The sequence below is a fragment of the Mauremys reevesii genome, linkage group 2 (genome assembly GCF_016161935.1).
Source record: "Mauremys reevesii isolate NIE-2019 linkage group 2, ASM1616193v1, whole genome shotgun sequence".
NCBI classification, from domain to species: domain Eukaryota; kingdom Metazoa; phylum Chordata; order Testudines; family Geoemydidae; genus Mauremys; species Mauremys reevesii.
The window spans coordinates 35,108,735-35,132,501 of record NC_052624.1 but is presented as its reverse complement, the minus strand read 5'-3'; the positions used below and the strand labels follow the sequence as shown (position 1 = coordinate 35,132,501).

Here is a 23,767-nt window from a genome sequence, read left to right as displayed (position 1 = left end):
GTGAGTTTCCGATGTATAGGTTGAGGGTGTGAGGAAGGGCAGAGTTAAGGCTGTTTGGGAATGTTCCAAACCCTTTAACCCCTAAGGGTTTTTCTTGTTTTATTTTAAACTAACATTTCTTGATATTCATACATAGTAGCAAACTTAGTTTAAAGTTAACAAAGTTTTGTTTGGTTACTGAGTTTTAAAAAAAATATGGCATCGATATATCACTTTTAAAGTGTCATGTTAAGCATCTTTTATCAACTAAAAACATTTTGAATGCCACCTTCAAAGAAAAATTCTCTTATACGCTGAAAGTAATCACATGCAAAACTTTTTGCTTGCTTAAGAACAGTGAATACAGATGTTAGATATAATCATTAAAATGTTGATTAATTACAGCTTATTTTCTTCAAATATATCTACTACATGCGTTCTCAAGGATGTTTAACAAAAAAAATCATAATTTCAATTCAGAGTAAAGAAAATTCACTTAACAGTTTTTGAGGTATAGGCCATTTTTTAAAAAATAAACTTTCAGAAAAATTCTCCTAAATCTTTGGAGTAAATCTGGCAATTTATGGATCAGTCCAGTTTTGCCTGCCAAAGGAAAAGGTTAAAAATAGAGTTTCTAATGGAATCTGAGTGCAACCTTAATGACACAGGATGATATTGTTACCCCTTTTTGACCCGAGCAGTTAGTCAATTTCAGGACCCTGGGAAAGTTTCAGCTGGAAGCAGAAACTGATGATGGAGTCTGGTATTTTCTTGGATGCAATCTTATTCATTTACAAAGAATGTACAATGTCCTGCTTCTCCAAACACAGGAGGAACCAGAAACAAAAGGAGTCGTTTCTTAGTTTACAGGCCCAGTCTTCCTTTAGCCAGCAACCCTGACCCAGAACCTTTTTCTAGGCTTTTTTCAGGGTTGTGCTGTGGTTACAGGCTACTGCTTGGCTTTTTTGTTGCTTTTGAGTTTCTCTGTTTCTTGTCTGTCCCCTCCAGCTAGACTTTTTCCCACCAACGCCAGTGGTGTTGGAACAATTTGTATACTGGCGATGCTGAGAGCCACTGAATCAAACTGTAAACCTTGTATATGATGGAAACCACTTCAAGCCAGGGAGTGCTGCAGCACCTTCTTCCACCCCACCCCTGCTCCCCTAGTTCTAGCACCTATGCCACAAGCACATCTGATCAAAACAATGCCCAATGGAACCGTCCACCCATGTGTTGCTAGTTACTGGGCAGACTAAATTATGTCAATGTTTTAGGTATGGCCCCTTAACTGTGTTTTACTCTTATCTTAATTGAAGGGCGTGTTCACACCTCATTTTCAATGAGGCTTTAATTCAACCCATAACAAGGTTTAACCCAGCTCATAACAATATCATCCATTCATAATACTATAGAAGAGGTACTGACAGTGTCATTTTAAAAGCAGCCTAATATTAAATAATGGTTAGCTGGTGTTGAGGAGTCTGATTAGTATGCATAAAAATTAACATGTTCTGCCTTCTCTTGCTCTAGGTACAATGATCTGCTCACTGATTGTGGGAACACCTGCCAAAATGTGCATTCATTCATTTACAGCAATTATGGGCAACATAGTGAGAAAAATACTAAGAGCTGAGGATAAAGAAAACTCATCTTAGATTAATATGTCTTTTATATTTTTCAGTAAATGCCTTCATGTCCCAGGACTTGAGCACAAATTTTTAGTCACTGGTGGTAGCTCATGAATATACAAAATAAAACCCTTCCACCACCCCATCATTGGTGGTATAACCAATTTTGACTTTAAACCAAGATATCACTATCTAAACGGGTTTTGTAATTTGGGCTGTAGCACCATAGACCGCATGATCATCAGTAAGGATAATATTAGGCATTTCTGTTCCCTTACCAAAAAAACCAGCTGACTTAAAGAAGAAAATGAGTTGTTGGTATTGTGGCTTATATCCTCTGAGGACTAACCAAGGAAGAGCAACATAGTCACACTTGAGCAGATCTGTCATTCTCTTCTCTTCAAGTACCTTTGTGCCCTCCTGATTCAGGGCTTCTCTAGGGGCTGGAGAGGCCACTGGTGTAACATAGGTAGCCCCTCAGAGCTCTCTAACATCATGTCAGCCTGTCCTCAGATGCCTATAGGCAGGCTGTGGCACCACCCCCAACATGTCTTTCCTACCGGTGGCATGGCTCAGATGCCAGGTCTTGCAGGATAGTCTGTGGCTGTCTTCCTCAGTTCCTACACTGGGGGAATTCTCCCTTGGCCAGATTCAAGGCTTTTTATGCCCTTTTATGTCACTCTATCAGAAAGGGGATGGTGTTGGAGTGAGAATCTCACCCCTAGTGAGCAAGGTCCAGTGGGGGAAAATACGAGAATCCACAAGGGGAGGACGGCTTCTGTGTTTCCATTTGCCCATCTGTAAAATGAATATAATACAATACTTGTCTACCTCAGGGGAATATTGTTGGACATACCAGTAATTAATTAAAGTCTGTTTGTTTTGAGATCCTTTGATGAAAGGCACTGCAGTATATAAGTGCAAAATATTGACAATTACTTTTGACTAGAAGAAAAATAGGTCTGGAAACCATGCCTGGTACTGAGAGACTTAAGAAGCTCAATCTATTTAGTTTAAGAGGTGACTTGATCATGGTCTCCAAGTACGTACATAAGGAAAGAGATTTCTGATAGTAGATGGCTCTTTAACCTAGTAGAAAAAGACATAACAAAATCCACTAGTTGGAAGCTGAAGCTAGACAAACTGAGACTAGAAATGAAGTGCAAAATGTTAACTGTGATGGTAAATAACTGTTGGAACAATTTACCTACATATGATGGTTCTCCATCACTTGAAGTGTTTCAATCAAGACTAGATACCTTTATAAAAGATGTACTGAAGCTCAACCAAAAGTTATAGGCTTAATGCAGAAATTGCTGGGGGAGGTTTGTTGCTCTGTGTTGTGCAGAAAGCCAAACTAGATTATTGGAATGATCCTTTTTGGCTTTAAAATCTATACATCTATCTATATATGACCCAGATTCTTTCTTTCCGCCCCCTCTACAATACTATACCGTGATGTGTTAGAGATTATAATTAAGGTTGCAAACCATTTCACACAGAAACACTCAAAATTAAAGTGTCTGATAGTCAAGCTAGATCTGCTTTTTAGTGACTTCAGCTTTGTTCCTACTATGAATTTCACCTACAATTTTATAAATAAATAAATTGCTAATAAATCAATTGTGGGCACAAAATTATACTTGCAAAAACGGGGAGCTGGTTTGAAAATCAACCCCGTTGAGTAAGTGTGAAGTTAAAGCAAAGAGTTTATGCTTAAAAGAACCTAAGTGATACACGGATTAATTTTTCCCTCGGCTGACAGAAAATTTCCCATGACTTACCTGCACCTTCCTTGTAGTATGGATTCATTTTAGTATTATTTTAAAATTAGCTCTTTTAATGTAAACTTTTGATCTAACTAAAGAACAGTAAAAATAGATCCCCTGCAATAACATGTTGCTTTGGGAATACTCTGTGGTATAGAAACAAATAATCAATATCCACGAGACATTCTTCGTTCCAGTATTGTAGTGAAAAGGTATGATGTGTGTGAGAGAGACACATCTAGCTTTGCTTATTCTAGTATAGAATTAAATATATGATTTTGTTTTATGTGGACTTTGGAGTCTAGGTTTATTCCATGCATTTAAAAAAAAATCTTCAATTGTATTTTGCTTTTAGGAGTTTTATATCTTCAGTATGGAGATGAAACAAAACAGTTAAGGATGCCGAATGAAATTACAAGCACAGACACGATTCGTGCCCTCTTCGTAAGTGCCTTCCCCCAGCAGCTGACAATGAAAATGCTGGAGTCTCCCAGTGTTGCCATTTACATCAAGGACGAGAGCAGAAACATATACTATGAACTAAATGATGTAAGGTAGGTAAACACGGAGCTACAGTTGGGTTTTTTTCTACAGTGCATCAATAGCGTGAAAAAAAGTTAAGCTGATAAATATCTAACAAATATCAGGTCTGACACATTGAGGCAAGTTCAGTGGTGTCTGAGTAATTTGGCGTTTTCACAGTTTGACACATGCCTTAAGCGATATGTATCACATCTGTTGCACAAGCCGTATATGTCTGATATACTTTATTTAAATATTCATGTAATACAGATAAGTTTGGTTAGCTTTTACAATTAATATTTTACCAAAACATGTATATTTGAAATATTAAACATTAAATAATTCACAAAGTGGCCTTAAAACAGATCCCTGTCTCTACTGACAGAAAGTAATATAATAATTGGAGATATACCTATCTCCTAGAACTGGAAGGGACCTTGAAAGGTCATTGAGTCCAGCCCCCTGCCTTCACTAATAGGACCAAGTACTGATTTTTGCCCCAGATCCTTAAGTGGCCCCCTCAAGGATTGAACTCACAACCCTCGGTTTAGCAGGCCAATGCTCAAACCACTGAGCTATCCCTCCCCCCTGATGTAAAGGGAGGTCGGGAAAAGTGTCATGGGTGTTTTGGGGCACAGTGTGGGCTGGAGGGAGTGTCATGGAGCAGAGCTCTGCTATTTATCATCTACCACCAGCGTAAAATCCGTTACACCAGTGGCAGAGGCTGGAGTGTACCCACTGCTGCTCTAGCTTCCATCAGGACTGGGCAACTAGATACCTGCCACTGGTCCTAGGTGCTACATTAATACAAATAATTAATACTAATAATTAAAAATACTTCTGATCTCAGCCACTACTGCATACTAGAATATTGTAAAGACCTGGTTTGTGTGTGTGTATGTGCATGTCCTCTGCTGGATGGAATCAGAGCTGCTCAACCATGTTTCTTAAGCTCTGAACTTCTGACACCAATTGGTATTTGTGCTTTTGGAGCAGAAGGATTGGAATGTTAACCCATAACCACCAAGAGGTTCCCAATGGCCTACGTGCACAGCAGTTACAACCATGTGGCTGGCCACAAATTTGTTATGGTGTGAAAAGTAGTTCAGGGATATGTGGCATATATTTACACCAGACTGTTCGTAAGGTAGTATATGATAAATATCAGAACAGACACAAAATCACAAGAGCGAAGCAGAAGAGAAAGAGGGACAGAAGGAAAAGTGTTCAGTTCTAACACTGTCAAATAGTGAATGTAAAACAGATGTGCAAATAAAAAAATACACAAATGTATACCTGTTATCAGAAAAGTTTCAGGTGGAGTGGAATGGAGATATGGTGCTAAATACAATTCACTTCAGAGATCAAATGCACTGTATTTTACTATGTTGCCTTAAAGCACTACTTTACTTCAAGCTGTCATATTTCTACAAGATAGCTATGGAGATTATTTTTAAACCGAACTTGACATTAATTGAGTAAACTCTCTCAACCATCATTTTAGAGATAGAAAAAAGAGTAGATTAAGTTTGGTCTAATTAAAGATATTACCTCACCCACCTTGCCTCTGTTTATGGCATCATCATTTGTGAGCTAAGAGTGAACTGAAAAAATGAGAGAACTTTCCTTTCATTGAGAAATATATTAACAAAGAATCATTCCATGTCCATATGGAGAGCAGAATTCTGTAGTTTAGACTCTTCATGCAGATCTCTGAGCAGAATTTTGTCCTTACCTTATATGTAACATCTGTACTGTTGGCACTGAATATTATTTAATTTTACATACAGTTAACATTGTTCACAAATTATTCACTAACTAAACGTAGACCCGTCACCTTTTTTCCATATTTGTAAGGCAGAAAAGAGTTTATGCTGCCATAAATAAATGAAGAACCTAAATTTGCTACAGGAGAGGTATTTTCTTGTGCATTCTACATGTAGTTAACTCTCTCATCAACCCTAAACTTCTCATTAACCATATATTTCTTAAACAGATGGGACTGATCTGTCTGTTAAGCTATGTGGTTTTTTAATAGACTACTTGAAGTCTACAGCAGCAGTGCAAGTTCTGACTAGTTACAGATTCAAAGCAATCGCTGACTGTAATATGACTTTAAAAGAAAGAAATTAGACCAGCCCAAGAATGTTTCACTTCATTTTTTAAAAATGATAATCCTAATGAGTAAGATCAGTCCACTAAACTTGTTGCTATACCTGGAGGAAAGAAATTCAGTCTTGTGTGCAAATTCTCTTGAAATCACTACTGTGAAATGAAAGGAATCACAGTTTTGAAAGGACATTAGTGTGTTTAGATTGTTGCCGTTAATTAGATTGTTGCTGATTAGTACTGAACAAGAAATTAGCAGGACTCAGTGCAGATTTCTAATCTATGAAATTATTGTAAGGTAGGTTTTGAGACTAATGTAAAACATCTGTTGTCTGATTGTTGTCTAAATGAGTCAGTTTATAAAAAGACTCATGAATGACAAGGCTCTTTGTGCTAATCTTAAAAATCTTTTGGTGTTTTCTTCTAACAATTTGCATCAAAATTCTGTAGTTGCTTTTATCAAAACTGTGCTTTTTTATTTTAAAAAAAGCTTTATGAAAGATTGGAGGCTTGAACATTTGTTTTTACATTCGCTGATGAGTTCTTAATCGCTATGGAATATTTTCGGTTTTGTGAACAAACTACCATAAGTTACTTTTGCCTCAAGAATAATTTCAAAAGAGTATTTTTCTTTTGCTTTGTGCTCATTAGAATATCAGAAATTCATGTGTTTGTGTAGAGTACACAATAAAGCATTTAAATATTAACTTAAACCCTTTTGGGTGCATTGTAAATATTAGAGCTTTATTATCTTACAAAGTGTTTTCACTCTGTGCCGGGGATCTTGAAAGAAACTCAGTACCACCTGATTTTTATGGGTGTGGAGCTGTACTGAAAGAATGATACTTCCCAGGGGAAAGAGAACTGAAGTAGGTTTTGCTATTTGTTTGTCTATTTTATAGCAGTAGGGTTTTTTATTGGTCAGTTGCAGCAATATCGTGATGGTGTTTGTCTGTTGCCTGAATCCTTAGGGCAAGCAAAGGAAATGTCTAAAATAAAACTGCTTTCATCTACTATCGTTGTTGATGTTTTTGATTCCAGGAACATTCAGGACAGATCTTTCCTTAAAGTTTACAACAAAGATCCTGCTCATGCATTTAATCATACATCCAGAACTGTAAATGGAGATATAAGGGTAAGTGCCAGAGTTGATTTATATTCATTTTTATTTTATCTCCTGTTTTCTATGTGAAATGTTTACATTAACGTATATAGCGTGAATACATACTTGCTGCAAGGGGACGACACTGATCCATCCTGCTAACTCATTTATTGATCTGTTACTTCATTCCTTGTCATTATTTACTTTAACAGCTCTCTGATCCCTCATTCATTCACAGTAAAGAACTGAAATCACTGCACAGTGTTTTAGTAATTTGTTTCAGAATGCAAATTGAAGTCTCATTCATTAGTGGGCACCAAACTCTTTCTTCTTTTCAACAGAGCAGAGCATGGTTTAACTTTATTAGTAGTGCAACTCGCAACACCATTTTCAAAAGCTTTCTGGTTGAGCTCCCTGTCTCCTGATGTGCTTCATAAATGGCCATCTCAGACTCAACATACTAATAAATGCTTTGCAGTTTTGAAAAGAGCATCAATTTTTGTGTCTGTCAAAAATACCATAAATGTAGTAATCTTTGTTAAGGTGAAATCTTTGCCTTTCAATTTGCCAAGAAAGCTTCTGAAATGTATTCCCTTTGTTTTCTTTTTTGTTTAAATATAATATATATAGGAAATAATAAAATCATATTAAGCCTTCAAGAAGGATACAGTTACTAGCAAGTGTGCTGTTTGGTTTTTAGTAATTTATACATGGTCCAAAGTGGATGTCAAATGTTCTGAGAAACTCCTGTAAAAATATTAGTTTATAATTGTGAATCTGGTTCTTGGTTTCACAATTTCTTTTTCATCTGCCACAGATCTTTGGTTTTTTGGTTTGATTATATTTAAGCACTTTTGCAGTTGTAATGGTGTAGGGCATTGTTGTTTCAGTACAATTGTGGCAGTCATTCAGTTTCCTGTGGTATTTTCAACCACCTCTCCTATAATTATTTTATTTAAATATTTGAATTTTAAAACATCATAAAACAATCTCTCTGATGGGTCAGAAAATCCAATTATCTGATTATTCATCTCACTGCATTGCTAAAAATCTGTATATAGAATGGTAGCAGCTCTTTTAGGGACAGATCTGATGAATTGCTATGTGTCTCCTGCAAGGTGCTGAGAATCTTGAAATACTATTGACTTCTATGGAGCAGTAAGCGGATCTATCTGAAATATATCATTAATATCCTAGGGCAGAGCACATTTTCGGTGCCTATAGTAATGTTAACCATTGTAATAATAATGCATTGACATTACATCATTAGGCCTAAATTTTTATTGTCCGACTTGAAAGGGGGGCTAAATGTAACTTTTGTGTGTGTTGTGGGATGGACTGGTATTCAGGCATGTTTTGCTAATGTGTACATAAAATCAAAATATCAGCAATCTGGATTACTTCTTTGGCCCTGTGTCAGATATTTACTATCTAATAAAGTTGTTTCAAATACAAATGTTGGCTCTCTGTAAAAACAGTGGTTAAAATGTGTATTGTTCACATTAAAATATAGAATTGTGCAACTGAGATTATGCCCACAGATACATATTGAGTATGGCTAAACTCTTTCCCTCTGGCCAAAGTGAGATAATTCAAAAATAAAGGTGGCTCCCTCTATACCAATGCAGGAGGCTGGATTAGAGGACATCTTAACGTCTTTTTCAGCCTGTAGAGGTGCGGACTCACCCCTGCGGCGCCTCCTGCTGGTGACTTCTGGGAATTAGCTCAATTCAGCTCTGGAGTACCCTCTGCAGGCCGGTGATCCGCCTGTCCTCTGGCCCCCATGTCCCTCCCTGGACCCAGTGCCCTTTTACCTGGGGTGCTGCCCCCTGGCAGTACCCCCTCAGTCTTAGGGTCTCCCCTTCCTGGGGAGCCCCCACCCACTATTCCCACCTTGCCTCAGTATAAGGCTACTGCCAGTCATCATCTAGCCCAGGGGTCTGCAACCCGCGGCTCCGGAGCCACATGCGGCTCTTCAGCCTCCTTGTTGTGGCTCCCTTCGGCCTTGACAAAAGAAAAAAAAAGAATAACGGCTATTTATTAATTTAATTTTTATTTATATATTATTTTATTTTTGTTTATTTTGTTGCACAGTTATCTTGGAGTTCGAGGTGATACTTTAACATCGAATTTTTAAAAAGTTTTTATAATTTGTCAATTAAAATATGCGTCACATCCACGTCTATAGCCCTCGCCTTTACCTGCAGGTGGCTTCTTGAGTGTGCGACCCCCGCGGTAAGCTAACCATGAATACATCCCAAAAAAGAAAAATCTCAGAAGAAAATAGAGAGTTTAATTCTGCATGGACAGATTCCTTTGCCTTCACTGCCAACGACGCTGGCTTACCTGTGTGCTTGATATGTGGTGAGAAATTAGCAAACAACAAAAAATGTAACGTTGAAAGACATTTTCAAAACAAGCACTCAGCATTTTCTGAAAAGTACCCAACTGAAGATGGGCGAAAGAGAGCGATTTCGGAACTACTACGGAAAGTTGAGCAGAGCAAACATACTTTCAAGAAGTGGATCAACTCTCCAAACTCAACTACAGCTGCTAGTTTTGTGGCAGCTCATGAGATCGTAAGGAGGGGGAAGCCGTTCACAGACGGAGAATACATGAAAGAATCGTTCATAAAAATATCAGAGCATCTATTCTCCGAATTCAAAAACAAGAAATTATTCAGAAAATTAAAGAAATGCCTCTCTCTGCAAAGACCGTCAAGGACAGGACCATTAAAATGGCAACAAACATCACCAGTAAGCAAATTGATGACATCAATTCAGCTCAAGCATATTCAATTGCCTGTGATGAGTCGAGTGATGTAAATGATATCGAGCAGACAGCACTGTTATGCAGATATGTGAACTCTGATGGGCAGCAGGAAGAACTGATTGAACTCATACCGCTAAAGGGCCAAACACGGGGACAGGACATTTGTGAGGCTGTTTTGAGTTGTCTAAAAGCCAAAGGAATAAACACCACTCACCTGGTGTCAGTGTCTACTGATGGTGCACCCAGTATGAGAGGAGCACAGAAGGGCTTTGTGAATTTACTTCAAAAGTCGCTGGATCGAGAGCTGATGACGTTTCACTGCATCTTGCACCAAGAAGCACTGTGCGCTCAAACATTCCCCCTGAATGTGTGGAAGTGATGAACCTCGTTATTAAGATAGTGAATAAAATAATTGCAAACGGGTTAAACCACTGACAGTTTTGTTCATGGTTAGATGAAGTCGAGAGCGCGTATTTGGATCTCCTGCTGCACAACAGAGTTCGGTGGCTGTCAAGGGGAGACGTGCTGAAACGCTTCGCTGCTTGTCTGGAACATGTGAAAACCTTCTTGGAAAGCAAAGGCCTCAGCTATCCCGAACTGGGAGACCTCGATTGGCTGGAAAAGTTTTATTTCATGGTGGATATGACAAGTCACTTAAACACGCTGAATAAAAATCTCCAGGGAAAGGGAAGCATGGCCCTGCAGTTGCTGGAGGATGTTCTGGCGTTTGAGCGCAAGATGACAGTGTTTGCCAGAGATGTACAGAGAGGTACGCTCTCTCTGCCCTGGTCTACACTAGGCGTTTAAATCGGTTTTAGGAGCTTAAAACCGATTTAACGCCAAAACCGTCCACACTAGGAGGCACCTTATATCGATTTTAATGGCTCTTTAAACCGGTTTCTGTACTCCTCCCTAACGAGAGGAGTAACGCCAGTATCGGTATTAACATATCGGATTAGGGTTAGTGTGGACGCTGATCGACGGTATTGGCCTCCGGGAGCTATCCCACAGTGCACCACTGACCGCTCTGGACCGCAATCTGAACTCGGATGCAGTGGTCAGGTAAACAGGAAAAGCCCCGCGAACTTTTGAATATTTCCTGTTTGCCCAGCGTGGAGCTCCGATCAGCACGGGTGGCGATGCAGTCCGAAATCAAACTAAAAAAAGAGCTCCCGCATGGACCATGCGGATGTGATCGCTGTAAGGGCAGGCAAATCCGTTCTATCAGCGCTCCGTTACAGAAGATGAAATTCAGAATCCTTTTTTAAAAATCTCCAGACAGACGCCATAGCAGGGACTCAGCGCACTGCAGCGTGACAAGTGTAACGGAAAGCCAAAGAATCAAATGGACGCTCATGGACTGGAGGACTGAAGCTATCCCACAGTTCCTGCAGCCTCTGAAAATTATTTGCATTCTTGGCTGAGCTCCAAATGCTTCTAGGGTCAAACACAGTGCCCGCGGGTCAGGCATAGCTTGGCAATCTACTCACCCACCCCCACCCACCCCCAGAAGCGAAATGTAAAACAATCCAATGACTATTTTACAAGTCACCCTATATTTAATGTATTCTGCAGATAGAAGCGATACTGCAGCAGTCAACACCAACATCCTTGCTCCCCCCCCCGCCATGGGCGGCTGATGGTACAATATGATGGAAATCCATCCTCATCATCAGCATCAGCTGATCATGCAAAAAGCTGGAAATCCATCCTCATGATCAGCTTCAGCTGATGGGACAAAAGGACTGGTAACCGTCCTCGTCATCAGCCTATTGGCCCTAATTTTTTCTGGTGGATGGATGGTGCAATATGGCTGGTAACCATCCTCATTATAGCAACAGGGGGCTGAGCTCCATCAGCCCCCACCCTTCATGTGTAAAGAAAAGATTCAGATGCCCCTGGACTAGCAGTGGGATGCTGGGCTTCTCTCCTACACACTGCTTAATGTCCTGTCTGGACTATCATAGCAGCTGGAGGCTGCCTTCCACTCATTTCTCACTAACAAGTCAGTGTGTCTTATTCCTGCATTCTTTATTAATTCATCACACAAGTGGGGGGACAATGCTACGGTAGCCAAGAAAGGCTGGGGGAAGAACGGAATCAACAGGTGGGGTTGTTACAGGAGCACCCCCTGTGAATAGCATACAGATAATTTCTGCAGGCTCTGACACAGAGCAGCTGTGCTCTCTGGTTCTATGATACGGTGGTTCTCTAGCACACTTGCCTATATTAGGCAGCACTGATTCTATTTTTAGATACCAAAAAGGTATCTAAAAGGTATCCGTTCTATCCGTTCTATCAGCGCTCCGTTAGAATCCTTTTTTAAAAATCTCCAGACAGACGCCATAGCAGGGACTCAGCGCACTGCAGCGTGACAAGCGTAACGGAAAGCCAAAGAATCAAATGGACGCGCATGGACTGGAGGACTGAAGCTATCCCACAGTTCCTGCAGCCTCCTAAAATTATTTGCATTCTTGGCTGAGCTCCAAATGCTTCTAGGGTCAAACACAGTGCCCGCGGGTCAGGGCATAGCTTGGCAATCTACTCACCCACCCCCCACCCACCCCCAGAAGCGAAAGGTAAAACAATCCTCTGACTCTTTTACATGTCACCCTATCTTTACTGAATGCTGCAGATAGACGCGATAGTGCAGCAGTCAACACCAACATCCTTGCTTCCCCCCCCCGTCATGGGCGGCTGATGGTACAAAAGATGGAAATCCATCCTCATCATCAGCATAAGCTGATCGTGCAAAATGATGGAAATCCATCCTCATGATCAGCTTCAGCTGATGGGACAAAAGGACTGGTAACCGTCCTCGTCATCAGCCTATTAGCCCTAATTTTTTCTGGTGGATGGATGGTGCAATATGGTAACCATCCTCATCATAGCAACAGGGGGCTGAGCTCCATCAGCCCCCACCCTTCATGTGTAAAGAAAAGATTCAGTTGCCCCTGGACTAGCAGTGGGATGCTGGGCTTCTCTCCTACACACTGCTTAATGTCCTGTCTGGACTATCATAGCAGCTGGAGGCTGCCTTCCACTCATTTCTCACTAACAAGTCAGTGTGTCTTATTCCTGCATTCTTTATTAATTCATCACACAAGTGGGGGGACAATGCTACGGTAGCCAAGAAAGGCTGGGGGAAGAACGGAATCAACAGGTGGGGTTGTTACAGGAGCACCCCCTGTGAATAGCATACAGATAATTTCTGGGCTCTGACACAGAGCAGGTGGTTCTCTAGCACACTTGCCTATATTAGGCAGCACAGATTCTATTTTTAGATACCAAAAAGGAGGGATTGACTCAGGGAGTCATTCCCAATTTTTGCTTTTGCGCCCCTGGCTGATCGGCCAGGGGCACTTATGACAGCAGCCAATGGTACAAAACGATGGAAGGTGCAATATGGCTAGCAACCACTCTTGGCTTTTGCACCCCTGGCTGATTGACCAGGGGCACTAGCAGCAAATGGTACAAAAGGACTGGTAGCCATGATCATCCTCAGTTCCAATTTATGGAAGGGTTTGGATGGTGCAATATGGCTAGTAACCATCTCTGCTGTCATGCAAAAGCAAAAGCATGCTTCTGTGTAGCGCTGCTGAATCGCCTCTGTGAGCGGCATCTAGTACACATACGGTGAGAGTCACAAACGGCAAAACAAGCTCCATGGTTGCCATGCTATGGCATCTGCCAGGGCAATCCAGGGAAAAAAGGCGTCTGCCGTTGCTTTCCCAGACGAAGGAGTGACTGACGACATTTACCCAGAACCACCAGCGACAATGATTTTTGCCCCATCAGGCACTGGGATCTCAACCCGGAAGTTCCAAGGGGCGGGGGAGGCTGCGGGAACTATGGGATAGCTAGGGAATAGCTACCCACAGTGCAACGCTCCAGAAATCGACGCTAGCCTCGGACCATGGACGCACACCACCGATTTAATGTGTTTAGTGTGGCCGCGCGCACTCGATTTTATAAAATCTGTTTTACAAAACCGGTTTATGCAAATTCGGAATAGTCCCGTAGTGTAGACGTACCCTCACTTCCCCTCCCTGAGAGAGTTCAAAGAAGAGAACAATCACATAAATTGTGATTATTTACACCGTGCAATTATGGCAATGCAAGCTGCATTTGGAGAAAGATTCAGCGAGTTCAGAAAGGAAAAAAACACTCTGTCCTTCCCTGTCTCACCGCTGGACATCGACCCATCCCTGCTGAACATATCCGCATTCACAGAGATAAGTCAGCCCGATATTGAAATTGAACTGGCCGACATAGCGGATAAAGACTTATGGGTGTCCAAGTTCAAAAGCCTGACAGCGGATCTTGAAGAAGTCGCCCGTCAGAAGGCCACTCTCGCTAAAGAGCACAAATGGAATGATATTGACAACCTCCCCAAACCCGACAGACTTGTTTTTGAAACATGGAGTGCCATTCCCGACACGTATATGAACATGAAAAAGTATGCATTTGGAGTCCTGTCCATCTTTGGCTCAACATACTTATGCGAGCAAGTTTTCTCCAGCATGAACTTCATAAAGTCCAAATATCGCTCCCGCCTCACAAATGAGAGCCTACAGTCCTGTGTGAAGATCAAAGTCACATCTTACAGCCCCGACACAGGGAAGATCAGCATCGAGCTTCAGAAACAGAAGTCACATTAAACAGGTGAGAACACTAGCATTTAATAGGCTATTATTATTCAGAAAAAAACATTTATTTCAGACCCGGAGCTGATGTAGTTTTTTATTGTATGTTCAGGTGCTTCGGTTGATTGCTGGCCGAGAAAGAAACCCAAAGAGGATGAAAGCACACTGAAATGGACTTGTCAAAAAAGTTCCTAATTTTATGTTTACTTTTTTAAAACTGCTAAGCTGCAACTATATTTTTTTTATATTAAAGTGGGCTACGTTTTATTTTAATTTTACACAAATACGGGAAGGACTCAAAAAGGCCTGCATAGTTCAGTGTTTAATTTATTTCAAAGTAGGCCTACACATGCACACTGCACTTCTGTTTGTTGTATTCTGTTGTTGTAACAGGTAAAATTAAAAAAAGATTAAAACAAGATTAAAACTTTTAAAAGTTTATAAGCAGTGTTATGTTTTGCGGCTCCAGACTATTTTTCTTTAGTGGAAGAGGGGGCAAAATGGCTCTTTTGATAGTAAAGGTTGCCGACCCCTGATCTAGCCCCACGCTCTGGGGGCAGACTACAGTATCAGCCTACTCATCACTGGCAAGGAGGGTTTGGACCTACTGCCTTGGCCTACCCCTGGGCTTTCCAGGTTGGAGCTCCCCAGCTCCTCTGCCCTTTCCCCAGCCCTGCTCCACTCAGGTACCCTATGTCTAGCTCCCTGCAGCCAGGCCCATCTCCCTCTACAGGCAGAGGGAGACTCCTGAGCTCCTGGCTCCCAGCCTCTTTATATAGGCCAGCTGTGGCCTGATTGGGGTGTGGCCCAGCTGCAGCCACATCCCAATCAGCCCAGCTTAGTAGCTCCCAGCCACAACCTTCCCCCAGGGCTTTAAGCCCTTCAGGACAGGAGCAGGGGACCACCCTGCTACACAGCCCTACGTTTCTACAATTCTGTGATTATTTTACCATGTTCCACTCTACTCTCTGAGGTGGTTCCGTGGGTGTGTGTCTTACCAGAGGTGGCATTTCAAAATCTTCACATCTCCCAAGAATTGTTATTGCCTGGTCTATAGCCAGCTCACCTGGGGATGTGCTTTCGTTAGATCTCGCAACTCAGCAGAGTTGGGTTTGGTCAGCTCTTGAATGCCCTTTTCAATTTGAGAGGTAGTCCCTTCAAGTCAGAGTTCAAGACATCGGTGAGGCAGCATTGAGAATTCTGAAAAGAAGCACCTGATTTTATGTTTTGTTGCTTATATATGTGATCACCTTTTTGTATCTGGTGGAGCGGGAGAACTCAAGAGTAAGAATGCATTCGTTCTGCAGCTGCATTGAGGCAGACAGATGTAGGATACGGAAGAAGTTGGGTGGTGGGAAAGATATCACTCCAGTCTTCCTACTTTCACCATGGTGCTTAGATAAATTGAAACTAACTATACTAAAATGAGAGGGGAGGAAGGAGTAATTACTGTAAACAAAGTGCTTAGCATTAGCATCTGTTTCAGTAAATCTAGGGATAAAGCGATTATTGCCTGTCCTGTTTTAAGGAGATTACTTTTGAAATGTGAATCAACACCTTACGAAGTCAGATCTTGTCACACATCTTTTGTATTATACTTAGGATTGGCAGAATTAGATGTTTATTTTTTATAATGTTGATAGATAATATTGATATTTATTTTAAAGCTTTTTTCCTATTTTTTATTTAAATTTTCAGTTATGGGAAATTATGGAGGGGATCAGACAATAATTATTTAATGACAGTCAACAGCTTTAAAGCCATTAAAACTCAAATTGCCAACATCACATATCCAAATATACAAAGTTAGTATCCTTAAATCAAAGTATAATAGGTTCTCAAGCTACATTTTTCTTACTTTGCCTATCAGTAGATTTAAATATTCTCCATGCAGTTTGCAGGCATTTCACCCCTGTGACTGTTCCTTTTAATGTTTGTTTAACTAGCTTTCTCATTTTTGTGCAGCTCCCCTTTTTAAGTTAAATGCTACTGTGGTGGGCTTCTTTGGCATTTGTCCCCATACAAGGGTGTTAAATTTAATTATATGATGGTTGCTAATACCAAGGGGTTCAGCTATATTGATATCCTGGACCAAATCCTGTGCTCCACTTAAGACTGACTCAAGAATTGTCTCTCCTCTTGTGGGTTCCAGGACAAGCTGCTCCAAGAAGCAGTCATTTATGATGTCAAGAAATTTTATCTCTTCATCCTGTCCTGAGGTGACATGTACCCAGTCAACATGGGGATAGTTGAAATCCCCCATTATTATTGCATTTTCTCTCTTTGCAGCCTCTCTAATGTCCCTAAGTATTTCACAATCACTGTCACCATCTTGGTAGGTGGTCCTTAGTACGTTCCTACTGCTGTACTGTTATTGTTCAAGCATGGAATTTCTATCCATAGAGATTCTATGGCACAGTTTGATTTGAGATTTTTATTTCATTTGACTCTATGCTTTCTTTGACATATAGTGACACTCCCCCATCAGTGCAACCTATATATATATATATGTATTGTACCCTGGTATTACCCATCCCATTGGTTATCCTCATTCCCCCAAGTTTCTGTGATGTCTGTTATATCAAAATCCTCATTTAATGACAGGCACTGTAGTTCATCCATTAGTATTTAGACTTGTACATTTTGTCAATATTCAGTTGCTTTTCTTCATGTAAAAGTATCTCATTTAAATATGACTGTCCATCTCTAGCTCCTAGCTCTACTTTACCAACTTCTTTCCTATCCTCTTTGTGAGAATACAGAGTTCCCTCCTTAATAAATTAATCCCTAAGAGATGTCTGCCTGCACCGTGTGCTCATCTGCACCTGTCAACTTTCCCCTAGTCCTTAGTTTAAAAAAAACTCTACAACCTTTTAAAGAAAGACATAGAGATAATAAATGCATGATCATGCTTTTAAGTTCTTCAGATACTTTAAACAAAGGCATCCAAATTATGGGAGATTCCTAGCGGTGTTTCATTGGATTGTGTTCAAGTTAAAAATCTTCATGTCATTAAATGCAAAAAGTAAAAATAAGTGTTGCCAAAATTATTGACCACTTGCTCATTTTTTGTAACAGTCGTAGGGTATGTCTATACTGCAATCACAAGGTGTATAGACATACTGAGCTAGCTTAGGTACCAGAATGATTGCACCGAACCATTGGGGCGGGGAGGGGGATTTGCCTGACTGGCCGAATGAAGGAACAGTGCTTTATGGCTGGGGGGAGCTGAAGGGGAGAGGTCAAACTACTGCAAAAGGGGACAAGGGGCCAGCACGATAACACTGACACATCCCCTGAGAACCGAACGGGCAGGAGGGTTTAAAAGGGGCAGCTCTATGCATGAAGCCCCCTTCTACTCAGAGCAGGCTGAGGCAGCTCAGGTACCAGAACAGTGAAGCTATGGCAGCTTGTGCTCCAGTGCGCACTAGACTTGCGAGTGATTCCTGGACAGGCTTGTACAGCCACACTGAAGTGCACATTGCTGCAGCTTCCGTGCTCCAGGACTTGAGCTAGCTAAATGAAAGCGAGCCTGGGTTTGTTTATTTGAACTGTAATCACACCCTGTGACTGCAATATAGCCATCTGCTTAGATTGTAACTCCTAAAACAGAACAAATATTTAAACACGTAGTTGTTTGAATGCATGATAATGCTAGGAATACCCATAGTATGTTTATAAGTTGCCATACACTGCCTTACTGATCCCTCTACCATAAAACATTTTCTTTAGGAAAAAAGCCAAGATATGTATATCTGATACAGAACTTCTAAACAATACAAATATCCTCTTTCCTGCTGTTTTGCTGCCTGCTTTTTCTAGTTCTGTTGTTGTCATTGAGAGGTTATGACAACATGAGCCATATTGTATTTATAAACATCATGTGTTTCCTTGATATGACTTGCAGTGTCTGCCAAACAGAACACATGGAAGAAACATTTCTCATTAGCTCAGCATTAGTTTTGGTTATACTGATTTCCGGGACAGGAAAAATGCCTTTCTTGCTCAGACTTAACTTTCGGACAGTGGAAGCAAAGCCTGTGAATATCCATGAAATCTCTTGAACAGGGAGGCTGCTGCTGTTTTAGCCCACATGTTTTGTCTAAGGGCTTCTTCTAGCAAAATAAGTTTAGTTTTAAGAAAATGTAAAGACAAGCTTAGCTGAAAGTACTTTTGTGTTCTAATACCTGCCAGATGCTTCTAGAAAAGGAGTTCACCAAAAGATGTAAGGTAAGATGCCTATTTGTAGTGAATATGGAATTCCTTTTTCTTTTTGGCTAAAGGATATATTTAGATTAACTGGGGATTTAAACCAGAGATCAAAACTAGATTTTTTTTTAGATCGTCCAGAAAAAGAAATGTTTTATTCAAAACTAGTCTTTATGTCTAGTTTAATATCTGTGTATTGAAAGTAATAATTTGTTTATTTTCTAACTTGTCATTTGAAATCTGGTTGGGAGTTCAACATAATATATAAATATAGTATCTGATGCTCTGGAATTGTTTCTGTGACATGAGTTTTACTATTTTTAATGAATGACCTATTATTGAGCTGCCAATTATTTATACTGCTGTAGGGAAGAAGACATTGAGAGGTAGCTGTATCTAATCAAACTGTTATGAAATATAATAAATGTACCCGTGCTCTTTCATTCATGTGTCTTACATATACTATAAAAATTACCCCATAAGTGATCTAGATTATTGAGAAGGTGGCTAGAAGATTAAGAATTAGTTCATTTTTGTTTTTAGCTATGAATAAAACAAAATATAAATCTCAAGTATCGCACATAAAATGATCTGTTTAAATCTACAGATCCTGAGCTATGTTTGGATGGAGATCTCATTGTGGAGTTTTAAATAATTAAGTGGTAATGTGCTATTGTTAAATTATATTTATTTTGAAAAAATGTCATTCATGTTCTATATAATTATATAGATTCTGTAATATACCAACAATCTAAAAGTAGCATTTTAAAAAGTTGCCAAAGAATAAAATGGGTCTGTTAAAACCAAGTTCTACTTACTTATTTTCAAGTTAAATGATATCAAACTTAATCTGAATAAAAGCATTTTAGCCAACATCAACTAGTCTAGGAATATGAGTATGCCTCACCCACTCTGCAAATACCAGGAATCTAGCAGTTATATGTTACTCTCTTTTTAGATTAAGATATCACAAGCCTGTCATCTGGAATCCCCAATAACTTTTTCTGTGAAGAAATAGATCCAGGCTCCCACCATTATACGCTCACTTTAATAGTGATTTTATTTCCTTTTAACGGCCTCTCTTTCTGTTTGAGGGTTGCAAGCAGCTTGCTCTGGAGCATGTCAGTACACCTCTTGCGTCATCCAGATAGAATTATTTAAGAGCAACTCAAGTTTTCTGTTGGCCTGTGACTAAGTCTGGAGGCCAAGTATCTAACACAAAGCCCAATTGTGAGGTTGGCCTTCTTGGGCAAAAGTCCCATTGGCTTCAATGGGAGTTTTCCCTGAATAAGGACATGAGAATTGGGTTTGGGTCCATTTTTATTGTTTATTATTGCTTTTATTCTTAATCCACATACTTTTACAGAAGGTTTCCTGGTTCCTATTCCTTGGATGTTTTACTCTTTCACAGCCTTTGCTTTTGGCAAATCAATTTGCAGTACTGTGGCTATTTACCTCCATTTCCTAAGTATTTGGCAGAGTCAGACATTGCTAGAACTCGCTAATGCAATGACATACTATAAGAATACTCACGGCTGTGTCCGCCATTGTCAGAAACCAGTCCTCCCTTGTAAATAAGGAAGCTTATGAGAATTCAGAAGACCCCGTAAGCTCTGGGATAGCACTCGAACCAAAGATGGCTCTCAGTCTTCCATACAGCTTTGCACATCTGCTCTTACCTCAGAGATTAAAAATCACCTTGCTGAGGTTAATTTAGTCTATTGTGCTCTCTGTGACACCAGCTTGGTTGGAAGGAACAGTTCTTCTTTCTTTAAGCCTGACATTGCTTTATTTAATCAGGATTTTACTTTAGCCTTCCCTAACGTTCTTCCGTATCACATTATCTGGAAGTACAACTCTTTGTACAGGATCGGAGTTCCTTGCTCACAGCTGAGTCTTCACTTCTTTGTTTAACCAACTGCTTTCCTCTAGGCAAATATAGCAGCCAAAGGGCCAGATTCCATAGGGGAGATAAGGCCTACTTTGTCTTCATCCTCTTTTTTCTATAGAAGCAGAAAAGAGATCCAACTCTTGATCTTTTTGGAGAATCCACCCACACAGCTGTGGTCTTTGATTATAATTACATGGTGTCAGTTCTAATCTGGAGTCAAGAAAACTGATCGGACTCCTGAAAATATGAGCAGTACGAACATCCCTTCTTGGATACACATAAAATCTGGGGTAAAAATAATCTGAGTTGGCATAAACAAGACAGGTGCAAAAATCAGTAGGCAAAAGGGCACTGTGAGAAGTATATGGTATTGGAATCCTATCTCTTTCTTTAATGTACAGAAACATATATTTAGGCTTTAGGACAAGTTTAACATGCAAATTAAGTGGCTGAATAGGCCAAAAGGTTTGTTGGATAAAGCCCTAAGACTCCCCACATTTCATTATATTACTTGTCTGTCCTGGTACGCTGATTGCTAGATTGTCTTTGCATTTGTCAAATGTTGAACAGAAGGAAGTAAAGTTGAAAGAAAATAAATGTTCACATAACAGAACAATTACTCTTGAGACCGTGCCAGCAATTATGTTAATGTGGTAAAAGAGGTGTTAATGCAAATACTCGCTGGCCTCCTCTATAGCAGTGGAAGATTAGCAAATCAGTTCTGCAGCAGGTTCACAGTGGCATGTGCCACAAAGCCCAGCTGCATGGGGGCTCCCTATGCACTGTTGTGTGGGATGAGGAAAGGGGCTAGTGGATCCATTGTTATACTCATCCACTGACCTTTCCTTCCTACAGATGAGGACTGAAGATAGTGCTGGGTGTAGAACTTGTGACATAATGTTTTCCTTCTTATCTGATGTGTTCTTATTTAGTGGTAACAGTGAGTTACAGGTGTAAATATGCTCAGGATTTAAGCGACAAACTATATTGTATCCTATATATATTGTAACCTAACCTATTCCATATTCCTGTAATAGAAAACATGTTTTGACTCAGTCATTTGATAATTCCAGAGGAGATTAAAGGTTATGTTTTTCTTTATTATTGCTTAATCATAAGAAGTTGTTCCATTCTATTTGGCTTTGGCACAGTAGGAAAAGCTACAAATATGGAACAAAAATAAAAGCTGAATAGTAGATCAGAGAGTCAAGAAGCCATGCATTTATTTTGATTTATGAGATCACTTACTCACCGGACTTCTTTTTTTTAAAGAGTAGAAATTTGATATACAGCATATTTAAACCAAATAAAAATGCTGATCTGTACCAGAGCTATATATGCTTTAAACTATTCCTTTTTTGGAAAAAGAAATGGATGAATCCATCAGTTCAGCAGTGCCCCAAGGAAGTGCTGGAATCGAGACTGGTTTTAAGGATTTGGCTTTCAAGGCTGATGGCGACTGTATGCATTATCTTGACAATGCATTTGATCTCTTAAGGGGAAAGGGAAGGAAATGCTTGTTACATCTGCACAAAGCAGGCAACTTTTGTTTATGTACTTAAAATCCTATCTAAAAGCAGCAGTACAAAAGTAAACCAACCAACCAAACAAAGCTATTTGAGTGTAACACTAATTCCCAGCCATTTCAAGGGCTCCTACCTTAATTCTCCAAAAATCAGTACAGCTTTTACATGTTCATTCCAAAGAGAAGAATAGCTTTTGGTTAGGGTGGGCCATAGCATGCTGCTGAGTTAAATGTGGATATTGGCAAACCAATGATATCATTATGTAAAACCAGCCTTTTTAGAACAGAAATGTGTTATGTTTCAATGTGTTTGTATTTTTTTCATTCACAATGACATATCTTGGCTGAAATGCACTCGCTATCATCCAAGCTATTTTGTCTGGAAAGTGCACTGAGGAAGAAAATGAGAGCTTTGTTAACTTCCTTCTGTTAAATTTGGTACTTTAAAATAGGGTGACCAGATAGCATGTGTGAAAAATCGGGACAGGGTGGGGAGGTAATTGGCACCTATATAAGAAAAGGCCCCAAATATTGGGACTGTCCCTATAAAATCGGGATGTCTAGTCACCCTAGTTTAAAATGAGGGTTTTTTTTCTTTTTACTTTCACATTCTGTTTATTTGTGAAAAAAGAAAACAGCTCCATGAAACATGCTCATAAATACTCAGAAATGAACTCATGCTAAACTGGCTCATCTGGATGTTTGCTTTTGTGATCAGGGGTAGAATTATGCAGTCTGGTACCAGGGAGATAGCTTGTGCGGCAGAATTGAGGTTGGTGGTGAAAGAGAAAACCCCCACACAGGCAGGCTTTGATTTCTGGAGTGCTTGTGTGTGGTTATGTTGATGCAGAATGTTCTGGATCTCACACATGCATCAGTGTCTTTGGAACATGGTGTTCCATCTGTCTTAAGCATGGCTGGACCCAAAGCTCCTACTGGAGTGTCTTAGGTGCATGCTAAAAGTGACAGAAGAATTCATCCTCATTCCTTTCTCCTACTTTAAATAGAACTCCATAAGCAAACCAAGGAAGCTATTTCATTGAAAACTAATCTACATTAACTGACAGCTAAGGATATGCAAATGGGTTCAGGGAAAATATGAACAGCCTAGTGCAAATTTAGAGCCCTCATTTCTACCTGAATCTGGACCGATATATCTTCCAAGCTGAACTCAATTTAGGTAAGAAATGTAATGTATTAGCATCATTATTATTGTTATGCATTGCTTTAAATGCTCCTGCAACCCAGCTGCATTTCCCTCATCAGTAGATTGGATTCCTATTTTACCCTGAGGAAACAATTGTATTCCCAGGAGTCTGGTCTACAGGAGTGGGAGAGACAATTGGGTGGGACGATGGACAAGGACAAGCTGCCACAAGTGCCCTTGGGACAGCGATCATATGTATGTGTGGTCTCGAATTGGATTGTATTTTGAGAGTGGCATGGGACAACCATTTGTGCAAAAGATGGGGATTTTCCACTCCTCACACACACAAAGGGCTTGTTAGAGCTTATCCGGCCATCGTATAACCTTGGAACCTTTTGAAGTTCTCCATGAATAATCAGAGTTGGATTAACAGTTGCATATTCACATAACCACAAGTGCTTGTACACA

At 40.1% G+C, this 23,767-nt stretch overlaps 1 protein-coding gene across 16 annotated transcripts in view; it reads left to right on the top strand.

Moving 5' to 3' along the window:
- Positions 1-23,767, top strand: part of KIAA1217 (KIAA1217 ortholog) — a 507,222-nt gene that overhangs the window by 399,147 nt on the left and 84,308 nt on the right. For 15 of the 16 annotated variants that reach the window (XM_039523556.1, XM_039523564.1, XM_039523562.1 and 12 more), the window contains 2 exons: positions 3,732-3,930; positions 7,049-7,142. In XM_039523556.1, the coding sequence (XP_039379490.1) occupies positions 3,732-3,930; positions 7,049-7,142 (293 nt within the window). Of the gene's footprint in view, positions 1-3,731; positions 3,931-7,048; positions 7,143-18,477; positions 18,758-23,767 lie in introns of those variants that run through there. The other variant, XM_039523560.1, reaches the window with a different exon arrangement.